This window comes from Cyprinodon tularosa, unplaced genomic scaffold, assembly GCF_016077235.1.
Source record: "Cyprinodon tularosa strain WSP-4 unplaced genomic scaffold, ASM1607723v1 ctg1038, whole genome shotgun sequence".
NCBI classification, from domain to species: domain Eukaryota; kingdom Metazoa; phylum Chordata; class Actinopteri; order Cyprinodontiformes; family Cyprinodontidae; genus Cyprinodon; species Cyprinodon tularosa.
Window position 1 is genome coordinate 285,237 of NW_024037825.1, and position 20,601 is coordinate 305,837.

Here is a 20,601-nt window from a genome sequence, read left to right on the forward strand (position 1 = left end):
ATACCGAGTAAACATTAGAGCAAAGAAAGAATAAAGTCAGATGGTTCATGGATATCACATGCCATAAAAAACTGGAAACAAGAAAGCAAAAGACAAAAAGAAAGAGAGAATAACAGAAAATGTTGCACTCCTCCCTCTAAACTGATCCTGCAGCTCCAACTCCATGGGACGGATTTCCACCATGGGCTGAAAACAGGATGAGCGGAATAAAATGAGGAAAACACAAATACTCACATTTTTCTAAGTTTAATATTTGTGTTTGATTTAGGGAGATATTCAGTTCAAATCAGTTTCTATTCAGTTTATTTCTATAGCTCCAATTCACATCATGTCATCTCAGGTCACTTTCCAGTTCAACCAGATCATCCAGTCAGATTGATTCAAAGTTTTCTATCTAAGGAAAACCAGCTGATTGCATCGACTCATTGACTCTTCAGCAATCCCTCACACTAAGCATGCTTGTAGCGACAGTAGAGAGGAAAAGCAGAGAGAGCAGAACGTTAGAGATTGAACTAACAGATTCTGCAGAGTGGGAGAATAGAGATAGAATGAAGCAGAATGATGAAAAAGGGGTCCCTATGTCCTCCAGCAGTCTAAGCCTATAGCAGCAGAACTACAGGTGCTGGTCATAAAATTAGAATATCATGAAAAAGTAGATTGATTTCAGTAATTCCATTTAAAAAGTGAAACTTGTATATTATATTCATACATTACATACAAACTCATATATTTCAGATGTTTATTTTGTTTAATTTTGATGATTACAAATGACAACAAATGAAAATCTCAAATTCATCATATCAGAAAATTAGAATATTGTGAAAAGGTTCAAAATTGATGGCCCCTGGTGCCACACTCTAATCAGCTAATTAACTCAAACCACCTGCAAAAGCCTTTAAATGGTCTTTCAGTCTAGTTCTATAGGCTACACAATCATGGGGAAGACTGCTGACTTGACAGTTGTCCAAAAGACGACCATCGACACCTTGCACAAGGAGGGCAAGACACAAAAGGTCATCGCTAAAGAGGCTGGCTGTTCACAGAGCTCAGTGTCCAAGCACATTAATAGAGAGGCGAAGGGAAGGAAAAGATGTGGTCGAAAAAAGTGTACAAGCAAGAGAGATAACCGCACCCTGGAGAGGATTGTGAAACAAAACCCATTCAAAAATGTGGGGGAGATTCACAAAGAGTGGACTGCAGCTGGAGTGAGTGCTTCAAGAACCACCACACACAGACGTATGAAAGACATGGGTTTCTGCTGTCGCATTCCTTGTGTCAAGCCACTCTTGAACCACAGACAGCGTCAGAAGCGTCTTGCCTGGGCTAAAGAGAAACAGGACTGGACTGCTGGTGAGTGGTCCAAAGTCATGTTCTCTGATGAAAGTAAATTTTGCATTTCCTTTGGAAATCAAGGTCCCAGAGTCTGGAGGAAAAGAAGAGAGGCACTTCATCCACGTTGCTTGAAGTCCAGTGTAAAGTTTCCACAGTCAGTGATGGTTTGGGGTGCCATGTCATCTGCTGGTGTTGGTCCATTGTGTTTTCTGAGGTCCAGGGTCAACGCAGCCACATACCAGGAAGTTTTAGAGCACTTCATGCTTCCTGCAGCTGACCAACTTTTTGGAGATGCAGATTTCATTTTCCAACAGGACTTGGCACCTGCACACAGTGCCAAAGCTACCAGTACCTGGTTGAAGGACCATGGTATCCCTGTTCTTAATTGGCCAGCAAACTCTCCTGACCTTAACCCCATAGAAAATCTATGGGGTATTGTGAAGAAGAAGATGCAATACACCAGACCCAACAATTCAGAAGAGCTAAAAGCCACTATTAGAGCAACCTGGGCTATCATAACACCTGAGCAGTGCCACAGACTGATCGACTCCATGCCACGCCGCATTGCTGCAGTAATACAGGCCAAAGGAGGCCCAACTAAATACTGAGTGCTGTACATGCTCATACTTTTCATGTTCATACTTTTCAGTTGGCCAACATTTCTATAAATCCTTTGTTTTTATTGGTCTTCAGTAATATTCTAATTTTCTGATATGATGAATTTGAGATTTTCATTTGTTGTCATTTGTAATCATCAAAATTAAACAAAATAAACATCTGAAATATATGAGTTTGTATGTAATGTATGAATATAATATACAAGTTTCACTTTTTAAATGGAATTACTGAAATCAATCTACTTTTTCATGATATTCTAATTTTATGACCAGCACCTGTATAGAGATAGATCAGGATAACCTGAGCCACTCTAACTAGAAGCTTTATCAAAAAGGAAAGTTTTAAGCCTAGCCTTAAAAGTAGACAGGGTGTCTGCCTCACGGACTAACAGATCCAGGGCTAAATTCCAGATCCTTTCACCCAGGAATGATGGGTGAAAGGATCACCCCCCCTCACCGCCACCCGATCAGCATCGCCCAAACACAAACTTAACCAGGAGAAATGACAATAGATTCTGATAGAAATGATAATCTTATTCAGACTCAGAGTTACAGAAGGCAGCTGCTCACCAACCGGGCTCACTTCTCAGGAAGTGGACCAGATTCACAGTAAAGAAGCCTTTTATACAACTCCAGTCTGCCACGTCATTACATCATCATCAGATTATTACATCATCACAGTAGTTGCCATTCAAAATTTACCCACTTTCCTTGATGGGTCCTTGGCTGGTCCCCTACAATTCCTTTTTAAACATCAATCTTTGTGCTACTGTACATCATCTCATCATTACATCATACACATTTACAGATGAGGAGACATCCATGGCTGCAGCCTTATCTGTAATGACTCAGAAAGGAGGGACCCAGTGTTCAAGGCAAGACAGACAGTGGGATAACTCAAAAAGTTTTTTTTTAACAACTGGATCTGCGGATCTGCAGTAGCAGTGGCTACAGCATCTAAGGCAGGGAGCTCTACAGGAGAGAAACACAGGTTAGTGACTACGATAATCTGATGGAGGATGAGTATGAAAGCGTGAGTCGTTAACCTGGTTGTACAGTTCAGTCTGTATTCAGAGAATGAGGTAGGATCCGACCAGTTATCTGACAAAATGCAACAGATGCTGCCAGAAAGTTCCAGACGCTGAAGCCTAGAAGGCTGCAGGACTGGCAGGAGATCAGACCCGAGCAGACGGAGGAAGGAAGGATAATCCAGGTCAAAGTCGGCAGTCAGATCCAGGTTCAGTCCACAAGAAGAGTCCAACAGAATCCACAGACAGGTCAGGTAAACAGATCAGACAGGGGCAGGAAGGCCCCAAGGTCCGAATACAGAGACGGGTCAGAACCAGCCAATCAGAACATTACAGTAACGCTAGAAGACTCTCACACCAAAGGATCAAGAATAATCTGGCCCTGATGGCAGCTTACATAGAGGCAGGAGCAGGCGGATCACATGAAACCGGGCAGAGTCAGACAGGTGAATGAAATTAACAGCTAAGGCGCCATCATCACAACATTATCAAAATATTACACTTTGTTGTTAGACCAATCATGCCGCTCTAATTCCATTTCTACATCTTTGCAATGTATGTAATGAAGTTGGCTTTTAATCCGGACTATCAAACTTTCCTAATTAGATAAACTACTGGGAAAACATTAGTTCTGACAGGTAACAGACAGGTATTATTAGGGTTTAACAGACTCACAGGTAATTAATAAGAATAATCCAAACAGGCAGAAACCACCGAGGTCGGAGAATTTAGTTTCTCTTATCTAATATATTAAATTATCCTATTTACTCACTATGAAGGTTTTTCACCCAGCCTGTTGGGAGCTGGAGAAATTCCACCTTTCTCCAGCAGAGTCCGCCGTGGATCCTCTGAGGGAGCCTCCTGCACAGCTGCAGCTCGTCTAGACCATCAGAGGATCCACTACTTAAGCTGTCTTCAGACCTTGCCTCAACGCCGCAGTGTTGTTCCAGTTGGTCAGCGCTTAAGCCTAGATCCTCAGTGTAATTCAATGACTTTTGAATCCAGCTTGGATTCTAACCCCTGTCTCTGTTTTCCAGGAAACCTGTGTCTCCTCTGTGTAAGCTCAGGAAGAGCTAACCTGCCGAGCCGACCCTCAGAGCCAAACCTGAAGATTCACAGTGAACCTCCAAGCAGCTCTGGACTAGAGCTGGAAAACCCAAAGCCAAGGTCTATTCAAATAAGACGTGAGACGCTGAAGCAGCAAGCGGACTCTGCTGATGAACTCATCTCCAGAACCAACAGAGACTCTCCCAAAGCTAACCTCAAGAACCCTCAAGGTACAATCGGTAAACTTCAGGAAATCAAACCTCTGTTGGCAACGCTAACTGAACTGTCTCTCACGCAGACTCCGGTGAACCAGAATCCAGGCCCCGAACCTGAACCAGTGTATACTGTGTGCTTGTGCATAAATAAACTGTTTAACTTTCATCCTTGTGTCCGTCAGTGGTGTTCTGCATTCTTGGGTCGCTTTTAGTGAACCCATCATGACACAGCCTGTTTCACCTGTAAGGCCACACAACGCCTGCATGAGGGCTGATTACCGTGCAGTAAGCGTCATATGATGAACTGTTCTCTCTTTGCAAAGATAGAATAAAGCGCTGACTGAGTGAAATCCATCAATCTCCATTTATTTAACCGGAGTAAATAGTTGAATACTTTTTCCCACTACACCTGTTTATGTAACTCATTTCTTATCTCCTCTTCCTTCTGCTTTTTGTAGTTTCATCTTGCATCACTACCTATAAGAAAACCCCCCCACCAGTGCCGCCGCGGACCTCCACCTGCTCCACGGCCTCCAAGCCATACATCTCTATTACAGCCCAAAGCAGCACAGAGTCTGCACAGGTACTGAGCTCCGCATCATTGGTTCATGTTGTTACGTCACATTTCTTTCTGATTCAAACACGTAATGGGTTCTCATCAACTGATCTCTAAAATTATTAGAAACCTTACCCTCAACAGCAGGACTCTACTTTACCTGAACTTTCTATTTTTCTTCTTGCACCACTGAGTTTTGACTCAACATTGTTGTTAAAGTTGCCCCTTTTTTTGCAGCAAAGATCTCAGAATAGTTCTGATTTCCGAACAGAAGAGACATGCAGAGCGTTACGGCTGTCATTACAATCCTGTGCTTCATACATAAAACTTTAGTAGAATTTGCTTGAAAGGTTATTTTGATGCGGAAAAGAGAAACAAACAGAAGAAAGAAGGTCGGGGGACAGAGAGGGAAGCAATATATGCAGAGCAAAGGGCTCTATGCTGCAGGGGGAACGTAGCACAATTATATCAGGTCGACCATTTCTGTATAGAAAAACTGTTCTGATGTTTTAACTTCGCTGTTTATTTTAATGTTTTGTGATTCTGTGATTCTACTATATGGCAGGAAAGAACTGGATTAGTCAGGTTGAGTGGAGGTTTTTAGACGACCCAAATGCAGAGACGGAAGCTGAGGTGGTTTCTTGTAGATTTAATGTTGATCCAAAGGAACCAGAAGCAAAGTCCAAAACAAAATACAGAAAAAAAAGAAAACAGGAGAGACACATGAAGAGCAAAGAAACGATGAGGAACAAGCAAATAGTAACTGAAGCGGAGTATAAATGGCAAACACAACAAGGACTGATTGGGAGCAGGTGTGTACAGAAGAATCTAGAGGGGAACGAAGGGGAAGGAGACTGACACTAGAGGGCGGCAGAGGGTCAACAAGGAATACATGAGAACTCAGATACCACCAGAAACTAAATGGAAATAAAACCAATTAAGCTATAAAACACACGCCTGAGCAGAGCAGCTCTGTGGGATTCTACAGCACCTCTTCCCCCTTAGTCTTACCCTGGAGACAGTTCCAGGGATGTGGAAGACCTCCTGCCTTGATCCAGGACCAAAGAAGACTCAGCCAGCAGTCCTCAGTGACTATAGACCTCCTGCCTTGTTCCAGGAACAAAGAAGACTCAGCCAGCAGTCCTCAGTGACTATAGACCTCCTGCCTTGATCCAGGACCAAAGAAGACTCAGCCAGCAGTCCTCAGTGACTATAGACCTCCTGCCTTGTTCCAGGACCAAAGAAGACTCAGCCAGCAGTCCTCAGTGACTATAGACCTCCTGCCTTGTTCCAGGACCAAAGAAGACTCAGCCAGCAGTCCTCAGTGACTATAGACCTCCTGCCTTGTTCCAGGACCAAAGAAGACTCAGCCAGCAGTCCTCAGTGACTATAGACCTCCTGCCTTGTTCCAGGACCAAAGAAGACTCAGCCAGCAGTCCTCAGTGACTATAGACCTCCTGCCTTGTTCCAGGACCAAAGAAGACTCAGCCAGCAGTCCTCAGTGACTATAGACCTCCTGCCTTGTTCCAGGACCAAAGAAGACTCAGCCAGCAGTCCTCAGTGACTATAGACCTCCTGCCTTGTTCCAGGACCAAAGAAGACTCAGCCAGCAGTCCTCAGTGACTATAGACCTCCTGCCTTGTTCCAGGACCAAAGAAGACTCAGCCAGCAGTCCTCAGTGACTATAGACCTCCTGCCTTGTTCCAGGACCAAAGAAGACTCAGCCAGCAGTCCTCAGTGACTATAGACCTCCTGCCTTGATCCAGGACCAAAGAAGACTCAACCAGCAGTCCTCAGTGACTATAGACCTCCTGCCTTGATCCAGGACCAAAGAAGACTCAGCCAGCAGTCCTCAGTGACTATAGACCTCCTGCCTTGTTCCAGGACCAAAGAAGACTCAGCCAGCAGTCCTCAGTGACTATAGACCTCCTGCCTTGTTCCAGGACCAAAGAAGACTCAGCCAGCAGTCCTCAGTGACTATAGACCTCCTGCCTTGATCCAGGACCAAAGAAGACTCAGCCAGCAGTCCTCAGTGACTATAGACCTCCTGCCTTGTTCCAGGACCAAAGAAGACTCAGCCAGCAGTCCTCAGTGACTATAGACCTCCTGCCTTGTTCCAGGACCAAAGAAGACTCAACCAGCAGTCCTCAGTGACTATAGACCTCCTGCCTTGTTCCAGGACCAAAGAAGACTCAGCCAGCAGTCCTCAGTGACTATAGACCTCCTGCCTTGTTCCAGGACCAAAGAAGACTCAGCCAGCAGTCCTCAGTGACTATAGACCTCCTGCCTTGATCCAGGACCAAAGAAGACTCAACCAGCAGTCCTCAGTGACTATAGACCTCCTGCCTTGATCCAGGACCAAAGAAGACTCAGCCAGCAGTCCTCAGTGACTATAGACCTCCTGCCTTGTTCCAGGACCAAAGAAGACTCAGCCATCAGTCCTCAGTGACTATAGACCTCCTGCCTTGTTCCAGGACCAAAGAAGACTCAGCCAGCAGTCCTCAGTGACTATAGACCTCCTGCCTTGATCCAGGACCAAAGAAGACTCAGCCAGCAGTCCTCAGTGACTATAGACCTCCTGCCTTGTTCCAGGACCAAAGAAGACTCAGCCAGCAGTCCTCAGTGACTATAGACCTCCTGCCTTGTTCCAGGACCAAAGAAGACTCAGCCAGCAGTCCTCAGTGACTATAGACCTCCTGCCTTGATCCAGGACCAAAGAAGACTCAAACAGCAGTCCTTAGTGACTATAGACCTCCTGCCTTGTTCCAGGACCAAAGAAGACTCAGCCAGCAGTCCTCAGTGACTATAGACCTCCTGCCTTGTTCCAGGACCAAAGAAGACTCAGCCAGCAGTCCTCAGTGACTATAGACCTCCTGCCTTGTTCCAGGACCAAAGAAGACTCAGCCAGCAGTCCTCAGTGACTATAGACCTCCTGCCTTGATCCAGGACCAAAGAAGACTCAGCCAGCAGTCCTCAGTGACTATAGACCTCCTGCCTTGTTCCAGGACCAAAGAAGACTCAGCCAGCAGTCCTCAGTGACTATAGACCTCCTGCCTTGATCCAGGACCAAAGAAGACTCAGCCAGCAGTCCTCAGTGACTATAGACCTCCTGCCTTGTTCCAGGACCAAAGAAGACTCAGCCAGCAGTCCTCAGTGACTATAGACCTCCTGCCTTGTTCCAGGACCAAAGAAGACTCAGCCAGCAGTCCTCAGTGACTATAGACCTCCTGCCTTGTTCCAGGACCAAAGAAGACTCAGCCAGCAGTCCTCAGTGACTATAGACCTCCTGCCTTGTTCCAGGACCAAAGAAGACTCAGCCAGCAGTCCTCAGTGACTATAGACCTCCTGCCTTGTTCCAGGACCAAAGAAGACTCAGCCAGCAGTCCTCAGTGACTATAGACCTCCTGCCTTGTTCCAGGACCAAAGAAGACTCAGCCAGCAGTCCTCAGTGACTATAGACCTCCTGCCTTGTTCCAGGACCAAAGAAGACTCAGCCAGCAGTCCTCAGTGACTATAGACCTCCTGCCTTGTTCCAGGACCAAAGAAGACTCAGCCAGCAGTCCTCAGTGACTATAGACCTCCTGCCTTGTTCCAGGACCAAAGAAGACTCAGCCAGCAGTCCTCAGTGACTATAGACCTCCTGCCTTGTTCCAGGACCAAAGAAGACTCAGCCAGCAGTCCTCAGTGACTATAGACCTCCTGCCTTGTTCCAGGACCAAAGAAGACTCAGCCAGCAGTCCTCAGTGACTATAGACCTCCTGCCTTGTTCCAGGACCAAAGAAGACTCAGCCAGCAGTCCTCAGTGACTATAGACCTCCTGCCTTGTTCCAGGACCAAAGAAGACTCAGCCAGCAGTCCTCAGTGACTATAGACCTCCTGCCTTGTTCCAGGACCAAAGAAGACTCAGCCAGCAGTCCTCAGTGACTATAGACCTCCTGCCTTGTTCCAGGACCAAAGAAGACTCAGCCAGCAGTCCTCAGTGACTATAGACCTCCTGCCTTGTTCCAGGACCAAAGAAGACTCAGCCAGCAGTCCTCAGTGACTATAGACCTCCTGCCTTGTTCCAGGACCAAAGAAGACTCAGCCAGCAGTCCTCAGTGACTATAGACCTCCTGCCTTGATCCAGGACCAAAGAAGACTCAGCCAGCAGTCCTCAGTGACTATAGACCTCCTGCCTTGTTCCAGGACCAAAGAAGACTCAGCCAGCAGTCCTCAGTGACTATAGACCTCCTGCCTTGTTCCAGGACCAAAGAAGACTCAGCCAGCAGTCCTCAGTGACTATAGACCTCCTGCCTTGTTCCAGGACCAAAGAAGACTCAGCCAGCAGTCCTCAGTGACTATAGACCTCCTGCCTTGTTCCAGGACCAAAGAAGACTCAGCCAGCAGTCCTCAGTGACTATAGACCTCCTGCCTTGTTCCAGGACCAAAGAAGACTCAGCCAGCAGTCCTCAGTGACTATAGACCTCCTGCCTTGTTCCAGGACCAAAGAAGACTCAGCCAGCAGTCCTCAGTGACTATAGACCTCCTGCCTTGTTCCAGGACCAAAGAAGACTCAGCCAGCAGTCCTCAGTGACTATAGACCTCCTGCCTTGTTCCAGGACCAAAGAAGACTCAGCCAGCAGTCCTCAGTGACTATAGACCTCCTGCCTTGTTCCAGGACCAAAGAAGACTCAGCCAGCAGTCCTCAGTGACTATAGACCTCCTGCCTTGTTCCAGGACCAAAGAAGACTCAGCCAGCAGTCCTCAGTGACTATAGACCTCCTGCCTTGTTCCAGGACCAAAGAAGACTCAGCCAGCAGTCCTCAGTGACTATAGACCTCCTGCCTTGTTCCAGGACCAAAGAAGACTCAGCCAGCAGTCCTCAGTGACTATAGACCTCCTGCCTTGTTCCAGGACCAAAGAAGACTCAGCCAGCAGTCCTCAGTGACTATAGACCTCCTGCCTTGTTCCAGGACCAAAGAAGACTCAGCCAGCAGTCCTCAGTGACTATAGACCTCCTGCCTTGTTCCAGGACCAAAGAAGACTCAGCCAGCAGTCCTCAGTGACTATAGACCTCCTGCCTTGTTCCAGGACCAAAGAAGACTCAGCCAGCAGTCCTCAGTGACTATAGACCTCCTGCCTTGATCCAGGACCAAAGAAGACTCAGCCAGCAGTCCTCAGTGACTATAGACCTCCTGCCTTGTTCCAGGACCAAAGAAGACTCAGCCAGCAGTCCTCAGTGACTATAGACCTCCTGCCTTGTTCCAGGACCAAAGAAGACTCAGCCAGCAGTCCTCAGTGACTATAGACCTCCTGCCTTGATCCAGGACCAAAGAAGACTCAGCCAGCAGTCCTCAGTGACTATAGACCTCCTGCCTTGTTCCAGGACCAAAGAAGACTCAGCCAGCAGTCCTCAGTGACTATAGACCTCCTGCCTTGATCCAGGACCAAAGAAGACTCAGCCAGCAGTCCTCAGTGACTATAGACCTCCTGCCTTGTTCCAGGACCAAAGAAGACTCAGCCAGCAGTCCTCAGTGACTATAGACCTCCTGCCTTGTTCCAGGACCAAAGAAGACTCAGCCAGCAGTCCTCAGTGACTATAGACCTCCTGCCTTGTTCCAGGACCAAAGAAGACTCAGCCAGCAGTCCTCAGTGACTATAGACCTCCTGCCTTGTTCCAGGACCAAAGAAGACTCAGCCAGCAGTCCTCAGTGACTATAGACCTCCTGCCTTGTTCCAGGACCAAAGAAGACTCAGCCAGCAGTCCTCAGTGACTATAGACCTCCTGCCTTGTTCCAGGACCAAAGAAGACTCAGCCAGCAGTCCTCAGTGACTATAGACCTCCTGCCTTGTTCCAGGACCAAAGAAGACTCAGCCAGCAGTCCTCAGTGACTATAGACCTCCTGCCTTGTTCCAGGACCAAAGAAGACTCAGCCAGCGGTCCTCAGTGACTATAGACCTCCTGCCTTGTTCCAGGACCAAAGAAGACTCAGCCAGCGGTCCTCAGTGACTATAGACCTCCTGCCTTGTTCCAGGACCAAAGAAGACTCAGCCAGCAGTCCTCAGTGACTATAGACCTCCTGCCTTGTTCCAGGACCAAAGAAGACTCAGCCAGCGGTCCTCAGTGACTATAGACCTCCTGCCTTGTTCCAGGACCAAAGAAGACTCAGCCAGCAGTCCTCAGTGACTATAGACCTCCTGCCTTGTTCCAGGACCAAAGAAGACTCAGCCAGCAGTCCTCAGTGACTATAGACCTCCTGCCTTGTTCCAGGACCAAAGAAGACTCAGCCAGCAGTCCTCAGTGACTATAGACCTCCTGCCTTGTTCCAGGACCAAAGAAGACTCAGCCAGCAGTCCTCAGTGACTATAGACCTCCTGCCTTGTTCCAGGACCAAAGAAGACTCAGCCAGCAGTCCTCAGTGACTATAGACCTCCTGCCTTGTTCCAGGACCAAAGAAGACTCAGCCAGCAGTCCTCAGTGACTATAGACCTCCTGCCTTGTTCCAGGACCAAAGAAGACTCAGCCAGCAGTCCTCAGTGACTATAGACCTCCTGCCTTGTTCCAGGACCAAAGAAGACTCAGCCAGCAGTCCTCAGTGACTATAGACCTCCTGCCTTGTTCCAGGACCAAAGAAGACTCAGCCAGCAGTCCTCAGTGACTATAGACCTCCTGCCTTGTTCCAGGACCAAAGAAGACTCAGCCAGCAGTCCTCAGTGACTATAGACCTCCTGCCTTGTTCCAGGACCAAAGAAGACTCAGCCAGCAGTCCTCAGTGACTATAGACCTCCTGCCTTGTTCCAGGACCAAAGAAGACTCAGCCAGCAGTCCTCAGTGACTATAGACCTCCTGCCTTGTTCCAGGACCAAAGAAGACTCAGCCAGCAGTCCTCAGTGACTATAGACCTCCTGCCTTGTTCCAGGACCAAAGAAGACTCAGCCAGCAGTCCTCAGTGACTATAGACCTCCTGCCTTGTTCCAGGACCAAAGAAGACTCAGCCAGCAGTCCTCAGTGACTATAGACCTCCTGCCTTGTTCCAGGACCAAAGAAGACTCAGCCAGCAGTCCTCAGTGACTATAGACCTCCTGCCTTGTTCCAGGACCAAAGAAGACTCAGCCAGCAGTCCTCAGTGACTATAGACCTCCTGCCTTGTTCCAGGACCAAAGAAGACTCAGCCAGCAGTCCTCAGTGACTATAGACCTCCTGCCTTGTTCCAGGACCAAAGAAGACTCAGCCAGCAGTCCTCAGTGACTATAGACCTCCTGCCTTGATCCAGGACCAAAGAAGACTCAGCCAGCAGTCCTCAGTGACTATAGACCTCCTGCCTTGTTCCAGGACCAAAGAAGACTCAGCCAGCAGTCCTCAGTGACTATAGACCTCCTGCCTTGTTCCAGGACCAAAGAAGACTCAGCCAGCAGTCCTCAGTGACTATAGACCTCCTGCCTTGTTCCAGGACCAAAGAAGACTCAGCCAGCAGTCCTCAGTGACTATAGACCTCCTGCCTTGTTCCAGGACCAAAGAAGACTCAGCCAGCAGTCCTCAGTGACTATAGACCTCCTGCCTTGTTCCAGGACCAAAGAAGACTCAGCCAGCAGTCCTCAGTGACTATAGACCTCCTGCCTTGATCCAGGACCAAAGAAGACTCAGCCAGCAGTCCTCAGTGACTATAGACCTCCTGCCTTGTTCCAGGACCAAAGAAGACTCAGCCAGCAGTCCTCAGTGACTATAGACCTCCTGCCTTGTTCCAGGACCAAAGAAGACTCAGCCAGCAGTCCTCAGTGACTATAGACCTCCTGCCTTGTTCCAGGACCAAAGAAGACTCAGCCAGCAGTCCTCAGTGACTATAGACCTCCTGCCTTGTTCCAGGACCAAAGAAGACTCAGCCAGCAGTCCTCAGTGACTATAGACCTCCTGCCTTGTTCCAGGACCAAAGAAGACTCAGCCAGCAGTCCTCAGTGACTATAGACCTCCTGCCTTGTTCCAGGACCAAAGAAGACTCAGCCAGCAGTCCTCAGTGACTATAGACCTCCTGCCTTGTTCCAGGACCAAAGAAGACTCAGCCAGCAGTCCTCAGTGACTATAGACCTCCTGCCTTGTTCCAGGACCAAAGAAGACTCAGCCAGCAGTCCTCAGTGACTATAGACCTCCTGCCTTGTTCCAGGACCAAAGAAGACTCAGCCAGCAGTCCTCAGTGACTATAGACCTCCTGCCTTGTTCCAGGACCAAAGAAGACTCAGCCAGCAGTCCTCAGTGACTATAGACCTCCTGCCTTGTTCCAGGACCAAAGAAGACTCAGCCAGCAGTCCTCAGTGACTATAGACCTCCTGCCTTGATCCAGGACCAAAGAAGACTCAGCCAGCAGTCCTCAGTGACTATAGACCTCCTGCCTTGTTCCAGGACCAAAGAAGACTCAGCCAGCAGTCCTCAGTGACTATAGACCTCCTGCCTTGTTCCAGGACCAAAGAAGACTCAGCCAGCAGTCCTCAGTGACTATAGACCTCCTGCCTTGTTCCAGGACCAAAGAAGACTCAGCCAGCAGTCCTCAGTGACTATAGACCTCCTGCCTTGTTCCAGGACCAAAGAAGACTCAGCCAGCAGTCCTCAGTGACTATAGACCTCCTGCCTTGTTCCAGGACCAAAGAAGACTCAGCCAGCAGTCCTCAGTGACTATAGACCTCCTGCCTTGTTCCAGGACCAAAGAAGACTCAGCCAGCAGTCCTCAGTGACTATAGACCTCCTGCCTTGTTCCAGGACCAAAGAAGACTCAGCCAGCAGTCCTCAGTGACTATAGACCTCCTGCCTTGTTCCAGGACCAAAGAAGACTCAGCCAGCAGTCCTCAGTGACTATAGACCTCCTGCCTTGTTCCAGGACCAAAGAAGACTCAGCCAGCAGTCCTCAGTGACTATAGACCTCCTGCCTTGTTCCAGGACCAAAGAAGACTCAGCCAGCAGTCCTCAGTGACTATAGACCTCCTGCCTTGTTCCAGGACCAAAGAAGACTCAGCCAGCAGTCCTCAGTGACTATAGACCTCCTGCCTTGTTCCAGGACCAAAGAAGACTCAGCCAGCAGTCCTCAGTGACTATAGACCTCCTGCCTTGTTCCAGGACCAAAGAAGACTCAGCCAGCAGTCCTCAGTGACTATAGACCTCCTGCCTTGTTCCAGGACCAAAGAAGACTCAGCCAGCAGTCCTCAGTGACTATAGACCTCCTGCCTTGTTCCAGGACCAAAGAAGACTCAGCCAGCAGTCCTCAGTGACTATAGACCTCCTGCCTTGTTCCAGGACCAAAGAAGACTCAGCCAGCAGTCCTCAGTGACTATAGACCTCCTGCCTTGTTCCAGGACCAAAGAAGACTCAGCCAGCAGTCCTCAGTGACTATAGACCTCCTGCCTTGTTCCAGGACCAAAGAAGACTCAGCCAGCAGTCCTCAGTGACTATAGACCTCCTGCCTTGTTCCAGGACCAAAGAAGACTCAGCCAGCAGTCCTCAGTGACTATAGACCTCCTGCCTTGTTCCAGGACCAAAGAAGACTCAGCCAGCAGTCCTCAGTGACTATAGACCTCCTGCCTTGTTCCAGGACCAAAGAAGACTCAGCCAGCAGTCCTCAGTGACTATAGACCTCCTGCCTTGTTCCAGGACCAAAGAAGACTCAGCCAGCAGTCCTCAGTGACTATAGACCTCCTGCCTTGATCCAGGACCAAAGAAGACTCAGCCAGCAGTCCTCAGTGACTATAGACCTCCTGCCTTGTTCCAGGACCAAAGAAGACTCAGCCAGCAGTCCTCAGTGACTATAGACCTCCTGCCTTGTTCCAGGACCAAAGAAGACTCAGCCAGCAGTCCTCAGTGACTATAGACCTCCTGCCTTGTTCCAGGACCAAAGAAGACTCAGCCAGCAGTCCTCAGTGACTATAGACCTCCTGCCTTGTTCCAGGACCAAAGAAGACTCAGCCAGCAGTCCTCAGTGACTATAGACCTCCTGCCTTGTTCCAGGACCAAAGAAGACTCAGCCAGCAGTCCTCAGTGACTATAGACCTCCTGCCTTGTTCCAGGACCAAAGAAGACTCAGCCAGCAGTCCTCAGTGACTATAGACCTCCTGCCTTGTTCCAGGACCAAAGAAGACTCAGCCAGCAGTCCTCAGTGACTATAGACCTCCTGCCTTGTTCCAGGACCAAAGAAGACTCAGCCAGCAGTCCTCAGTGACTATAGACCTCCTGCCTTGTTCCAGGACCAAAGAAGACTCAGCCAGCAGTCCTCAGTGACTATAGACCTCCTGCCTTGTTCCAGGACCAAAGAAGACTCAGCCAGCAGTCCTCAGTGACTATAGACCTCCTGCCTTGTTCCAGGACCAAAGAAGACTCAGCCAGCAGTCCTCAGTGACTATAGACCTCCTGCCTTGTTCCAGGACCAAAGAAGACTCAGCCAGCAGTCCTCAGTGACTATAGACCTCCTGCCTTGTTCCAGGACCAAAGAAGACTCAGCCAGCAGTCCTCAGTGACTATAGACCTCCTGCCTTGTTCCAGGACCAAAGAAGACTCAGCCAGCAGTCCTCAGTGACTATAGACCTCCTGCCTTGTTCCAGGACCAAAGAAGACTCAGCCAGCAGTCCTCAGTGACTATAGACCTCCTGCCTTGTTCCAGGACCAAAGAAGACTCAGCCAGCAGTCCTCAGTGACTATAGACCTCCTGCCTTGATCCAGGACCAAAGAAGACTCAGCCAGCAGTCCTCAGTGACTATAGACCTCCTGCCTTGTTCCAGGACCAAAGAAGACTCAGCCAGCAGTCCTCAGTGACTATAGACCTCCTGCCTTGTTCCAGGACCAAAGAAGACTCAGCCAGCAGTCCTCAGTGACTATAGACCTCCTGCCTTGTTCCAGGACCAAAGAAGACTCAGCCAGCAGTCCTCAGTGACTATAGACCTCCTGCCTTGATCCAGGACCAAAGAAGACTCAGCCAGCAGTCCTCAGTGACTATAGAGCTGTTGCCCTGACAACCACATCATGAAGGTCCTTCTGCTGGTTAACCTCAGTAAGCAAACCAGCAGCTATCAGGACCCCCTGCAGTTTGCTTATCACCATGGAGATGGAGTTGATGATGTCATCATCCACCTTTTTCCACAAACCCACTGTCATTTAGACCAGGCAGGCAGCACTGTGAGGATCGTGGTCTTTGATTTCTCCAGATTCAGCCTGACTGACTTGGAGAGAAACTCCAGCAGACTCAGGTGGAGGCACCAACAACCACCTGGATCAAAGACTACCTGACAGACAGACCACAGCTTGTTAGACTGAAGGCTGAGCTGGCTGATCCAGCAGCACCACAGGGGGCGGTACAACATCTAAAAGCAGCGAACTCTGCTCTCCAGAGCGAGTAGATTGGTAACCCCGCCTCCTGCTCTCCTCTATCTTGTCTGCTGTCATGATTCATGCAGCTATTATTTCATCCAAATGAAAAATGGAGAACAGATAAGCAGATCATGGCTTGTCTACAGTGAAAAGAAGGACTGGGTTATTTACTTTGGCCTTTTTGGAAACACAGGAAGGAGCAATCAGCTAAGTGAGCTTAGTGCTTGGAAAAAATCTTTCATTCCTTTAGAGACAGCATGAAAAGTCAGCTGAGTACAAAACATAGAGAGGAAAACAAGAAGAAAAGGGACAAGAAGAGAGGGACACAACCTAGAACAGATAATGGATGTCTATTCTATTAACATTTCTCTATCTGGAGAATGGGGCTGTTTGATGTGTTCTCTATTCAGAGGGGCCCCATGTTCCCTAAATCCGCCCCTAAGACGGGCAGAAAACGGGCTTCTTAAAACTGGAGTTTAAAAACAATGTTTTAAACATTAGCTTCTGTCTTTGCTGTGGAGTTAAATATGGTGAACAATAATCTGCGTAGAGGATTTTTACTTTCTTAACCTGGATTATCAAGCCTGGATTATCCAGGTTGGATTATCCAGGTTGGATTATCCAGGTTGGATTTAGCTCAGAGATATGAACTGAAGGAAATAATAATTTTTTTATCTGACAAGAGATTGAAAGTATAATTTTTATTTATATTTTAATTTAGAGATTTATTCATCAATGAAATTTATCAGTGATTTATCTTTGGTTAGATCCACTAAAGTGAAAACGTTCTGATTAATAATGTTGGTTGAGTCAAAATGCGTCCAGCAGCCCCCCCCCTTCAGATACGCTGATGTTGCTCCAAAGCGGGTTTCTTGTTTTAACCCCCCAGGATGCCTACATGGAGGAGGAAGGGTCCAGAGGTGACATGACGATCCAGTCGGGCCTCAGCAACTCAACAGAGAGCATCGACAGCATGAAGGCCTTAACAGCTGCCATAGAAGCCGCCAACGCTCAGGTTGGTTCTCCGCTTACTTCCTGTTTGATTAAAGGAGTAAATAACAGTTTAAGGAAGGAAAATATTTCCTCCTTGGAAACAAGCAGAGCAGCGATTCCAGGTGTTGGTGAGATTTTACCTGCAGCAGCTGAAAACCTGACGAGGATCAAGGACCGGATTCTGGTTATCTGGTTTAATCTGGGATCCTTTAGTCCAGGTGTTCTGGGCCCTCCAGTGGTTCTCGGGGCCCTTTGCTGGTTCTCTGGGAAACACCCAAAACATGAAGGAAAGAGGGCCCCGAGAACCAGCACAGGGCCCCGAGAACCAGCACAGGGCCCCGAGGACCAGCAGAGGGCCCTGAGGACCAGCAGAGGGCCCTGAGGACTAACACAGGGCCCCGAGGACTAACACAGGGCCCCGAGGACTAGAACAGGGCCCCGAGGACTAGCACAGGGCCCCGAGGACTAACACAGGGCCCCGAAGACTAGCACAGGGCCCCGAAGACTAGCACAGGGCCCCGAGGACTAACACAGGGCCCCGATGACTAACACAGGGCCCAGAGGACTAGAACAGGGCCCCGAAGACTAACACAGGGCCCTGAAGACTAGCACAGGGCCCCGAGGACCAGCAAAGGGCCCCGAGGACTAGTACAGGGCCCCCAAGGACCAGGGATAGAATTCCTGCTTCATAAAATCCCAGACGGAAAGAAATGAGTTTAATCTGTTTCTGTCTGATTGAAAAATAATTTTTTTCTGAACTTTGTTCCTTTTTTCTCAGTTTTCGTTTAATTTTTCCTTCAGACTGAAGTCGATCAGTTTGGTTTGTTACGGTCAGTCTCTGTTCTTTGCTTCTCTGACGAGTCGAATGTTCTAAACTCAGACCAGCGACTCTAACTCAGCCGTTCAGACATGGTCCACCATCTCACCTGTCATCCCACTGTCAGTACCAGAGGCAGCCCCTCAGCATCATCCTCCCTCCTCCATGCCTTACAGTTGGTTCTGACCAGCATCCAGACTATGCAGATGGGTGGTGTCCATGTGTGCAGCATCACCTTCATTCCTCTAAGCTCTGCCTGGATCCACGTCTCCTTAGGTCCACGGACCCGCCAGTCAACATGTCAGCAACAGCACCATGACGGTCAGCACTGCCAGCTCCTCCCACCTGAGTAGAGGAACGGCTGTCGAAGAACATGGGGACGAATGCAGGAAGGAAGCCCTCAGGAAGGGGAAGTGTCTCTCCATCGGCATCCAGGTACTGAAAGGAAAGCTTCAGCTGCAGCACGTTCACCTGCATCAATCACAGGTAAAAACATCCCTGATGTCCTGTAGGTGGACGGACCTGAAGAGGTTCCAGACCCAGAAGATCCATCCAAGTTCACCTCAGTAGGGGTGCAGGTGGAGGACGACCGAGGGTGAGGAAAATTATCAGAATGATTGAAGATTTGATTAATTAAAGCCGGAGATAATTATTCAGTCGTTTAGCGTCTTTGAATGATTGATCTGCATGGAGGCCAGAATGAACCGGAAACATTTTAACATTTTGCTTTTTGGTCTTTCTGACGGTCAGATATCGGAGGCTGCAGCGCTCCAACAGTGTGACGGCAGCCGTACAGGTAAGCCTCACTTCCATCTGCAGGAGAAGCTCTGCAAAATACGGAAGAGGATTACCACCACTGAAAAAATATTAAAAAACTTAACAGATTTTAAAATTTTATTTCAGTATAATTTGATCTTTGATCTCAGAATAGTGGATCTTAATGCTGATGGTCTCCATGAAGGCAGAGATGTGCAGCTCTCAGATTCAGCTGTTTGGGAGAAACAGGAACACATTGGTGGAAAATGATGGAATTAGGAGAGTTTTTCCGTCCCTGCTGATGCTGTTTGATTAATGGAAGAACAGAAGGAGATTAAAACAGAGAGCTAGTTTACAGGTCCTTCTCAAAATATTAGCATATTGTGATAAAGTTCATTATTTTAAATATTGTAGTGATAAAACTTAAACATTAATATATTTCAATATTTCAGGACTTTTATTGTCTTAATACGGATTATTTTGGCAGACAGCTCATGAAAATCCAAAATTCCTACCTCACAAAATGAGCATATTTCATCCAACCAATAAAAGAAAAGTTTTCTTACTACAAAAAAAGTGAACCTTTAAATAATTCTGTACAGTTATGCACTCAATACTTGGTGGGGGGGGGGTCCTTTAGCAGAAATGGCTGCTTCAATGCGGCGCGGCATGGAGGCTATCAGCCTGCTGAGGCGTCATGGAGGCCCAGGATGCTTCCATAGCGTTTAGCCTTTAGCTCATCCAGTGTTGGGTCTTAGATCTCTCATCTTTCTCTACACAATATCCCACAGATTCTCTATGGGGTTCAGGTCAGGAGGTCGGCAGGCCAACTGAGCCCAGTGATACCAGTAAACCAGTAACCAGTGGTTTGGGCTCTGTGAGCAGCTGCCAGGTCGTCTTCATCTCCATGAAGCTTTTCAGCAGATGGAAGCATGAAGTGCTCCAACATCTCCTGATAGCTGCATTGATCCTGGCCTTGATAAAACCCAGTGGACCAACACCAGCAGCTGACATGGCGCCCAGACCATCACTGACTGAGGCTACTGACTCTGGACTTCTGGCATTTTGGCATTTCCTTCTCCCCAGTCTTCCTCCAGACTCTGGCTCCTTGATTTCCAAACGACGTGTAAAACTGAGCAACAGTCCAGAGCTGCTTCTCTGTAGCCCAGGTCAGGCGCCTCTGCTGCTGTTTCTGGTTCTAAAGTGGCTGACCTGGGGAATGAGGCACCTGTAGCCCATCTCCTGCACACGCCTGTGCACGGTGGCTCTGGATGTTTCTGCTCCAGACTCAGTCCACTGCTTCTGGTCCCCCAAGGTCTGGAATCGAACCTTCTCCACAATCTACCTCAGGGTCTCCTCTTCTGCAGCGTTTTCTGCCACTTTCTCCATCCCACTGAGGCGCCTCGATGCAGCAGCACTCTGGGAACAGCCTATTGGTTCAGAAACATCTCTCTGTGTCTGAGCCTCTGGCTGAGGGGGTCAATGATGCCTTCTGGACAGCAGGCAGGGCGGCAGTCTGACCCATGATGGGGTTCTGAGTGATGAACCAGGCTGGGAGCTTTAAAGGCCTCAGGAATCTTTTTCAGGTGTTTAGAGTTAATTTGTTGATTCAGATGATTAGGTGCATAGCAGCTCGTTTAGAGACCTTTATCATGATATGCTCATTTTGTGAGATATTTTGGGTTTTTCATGAGCTTTATGCCAAAATCATCCATATTAAGACAATAAAAGACCTGGAATATTTCAGTTAGTGTGCAATGAATCTAAAATATGTGAATGTTCAAGTTTGATCATAACATTATGGAAAATAATGAACTTTATCACAGTATGCTAATATTCTGAAAAGGGACCTGTAGTCTTTAAAACAGAGATTTCTACAGCTTGATGTTTGTTAGATCTCAGAACTCAGTCGGAATTCTG

At 48.3% G+C, this 20,601-nt stretch overlaps 1 protein-coding gene across 4 annotated transcripts in view; it reads left to right on the top strand.

Annotated features, from left to right (window-relative positions):
* Nucleotides 1-20,601, top strand: part of LOC119781521 (disks large-associated protein 1-like) — a 111,136-nt gene that overhangs the window by 73,079 nt on the left and 17,456 nt on the right. For all 4 annotated transcript variants that reach the window (XR_005280585.1, XM_038282012.1, XM_038282030.1 and 1 more), the window contains 5 exons: nt 4,698-4,822; nt 17,005-17,130; nt 18,202-18,360; nt 18,438-18,520; nt 18,676-18,721. Coding sequence is in view for 3 of the 4 variants with exons in the window: in XM_038282012.1 (XP_038137940.1) it covers nt 4,698-4,822; nt 17,005-17,130; nt 18,202-18,360; nt 18,438-18,520; nt 18,676-18,721 (539 nt within the window). In the remaining variant the exon portion in view is untranslated. The remainder of the gene's footprint in view (nt 1-4,697; nt 4,823-17,004; nt 17,131-18,201; nt 18,361-18,437; nt 18,521-18,675; nt 18,722-20,601) is intronic.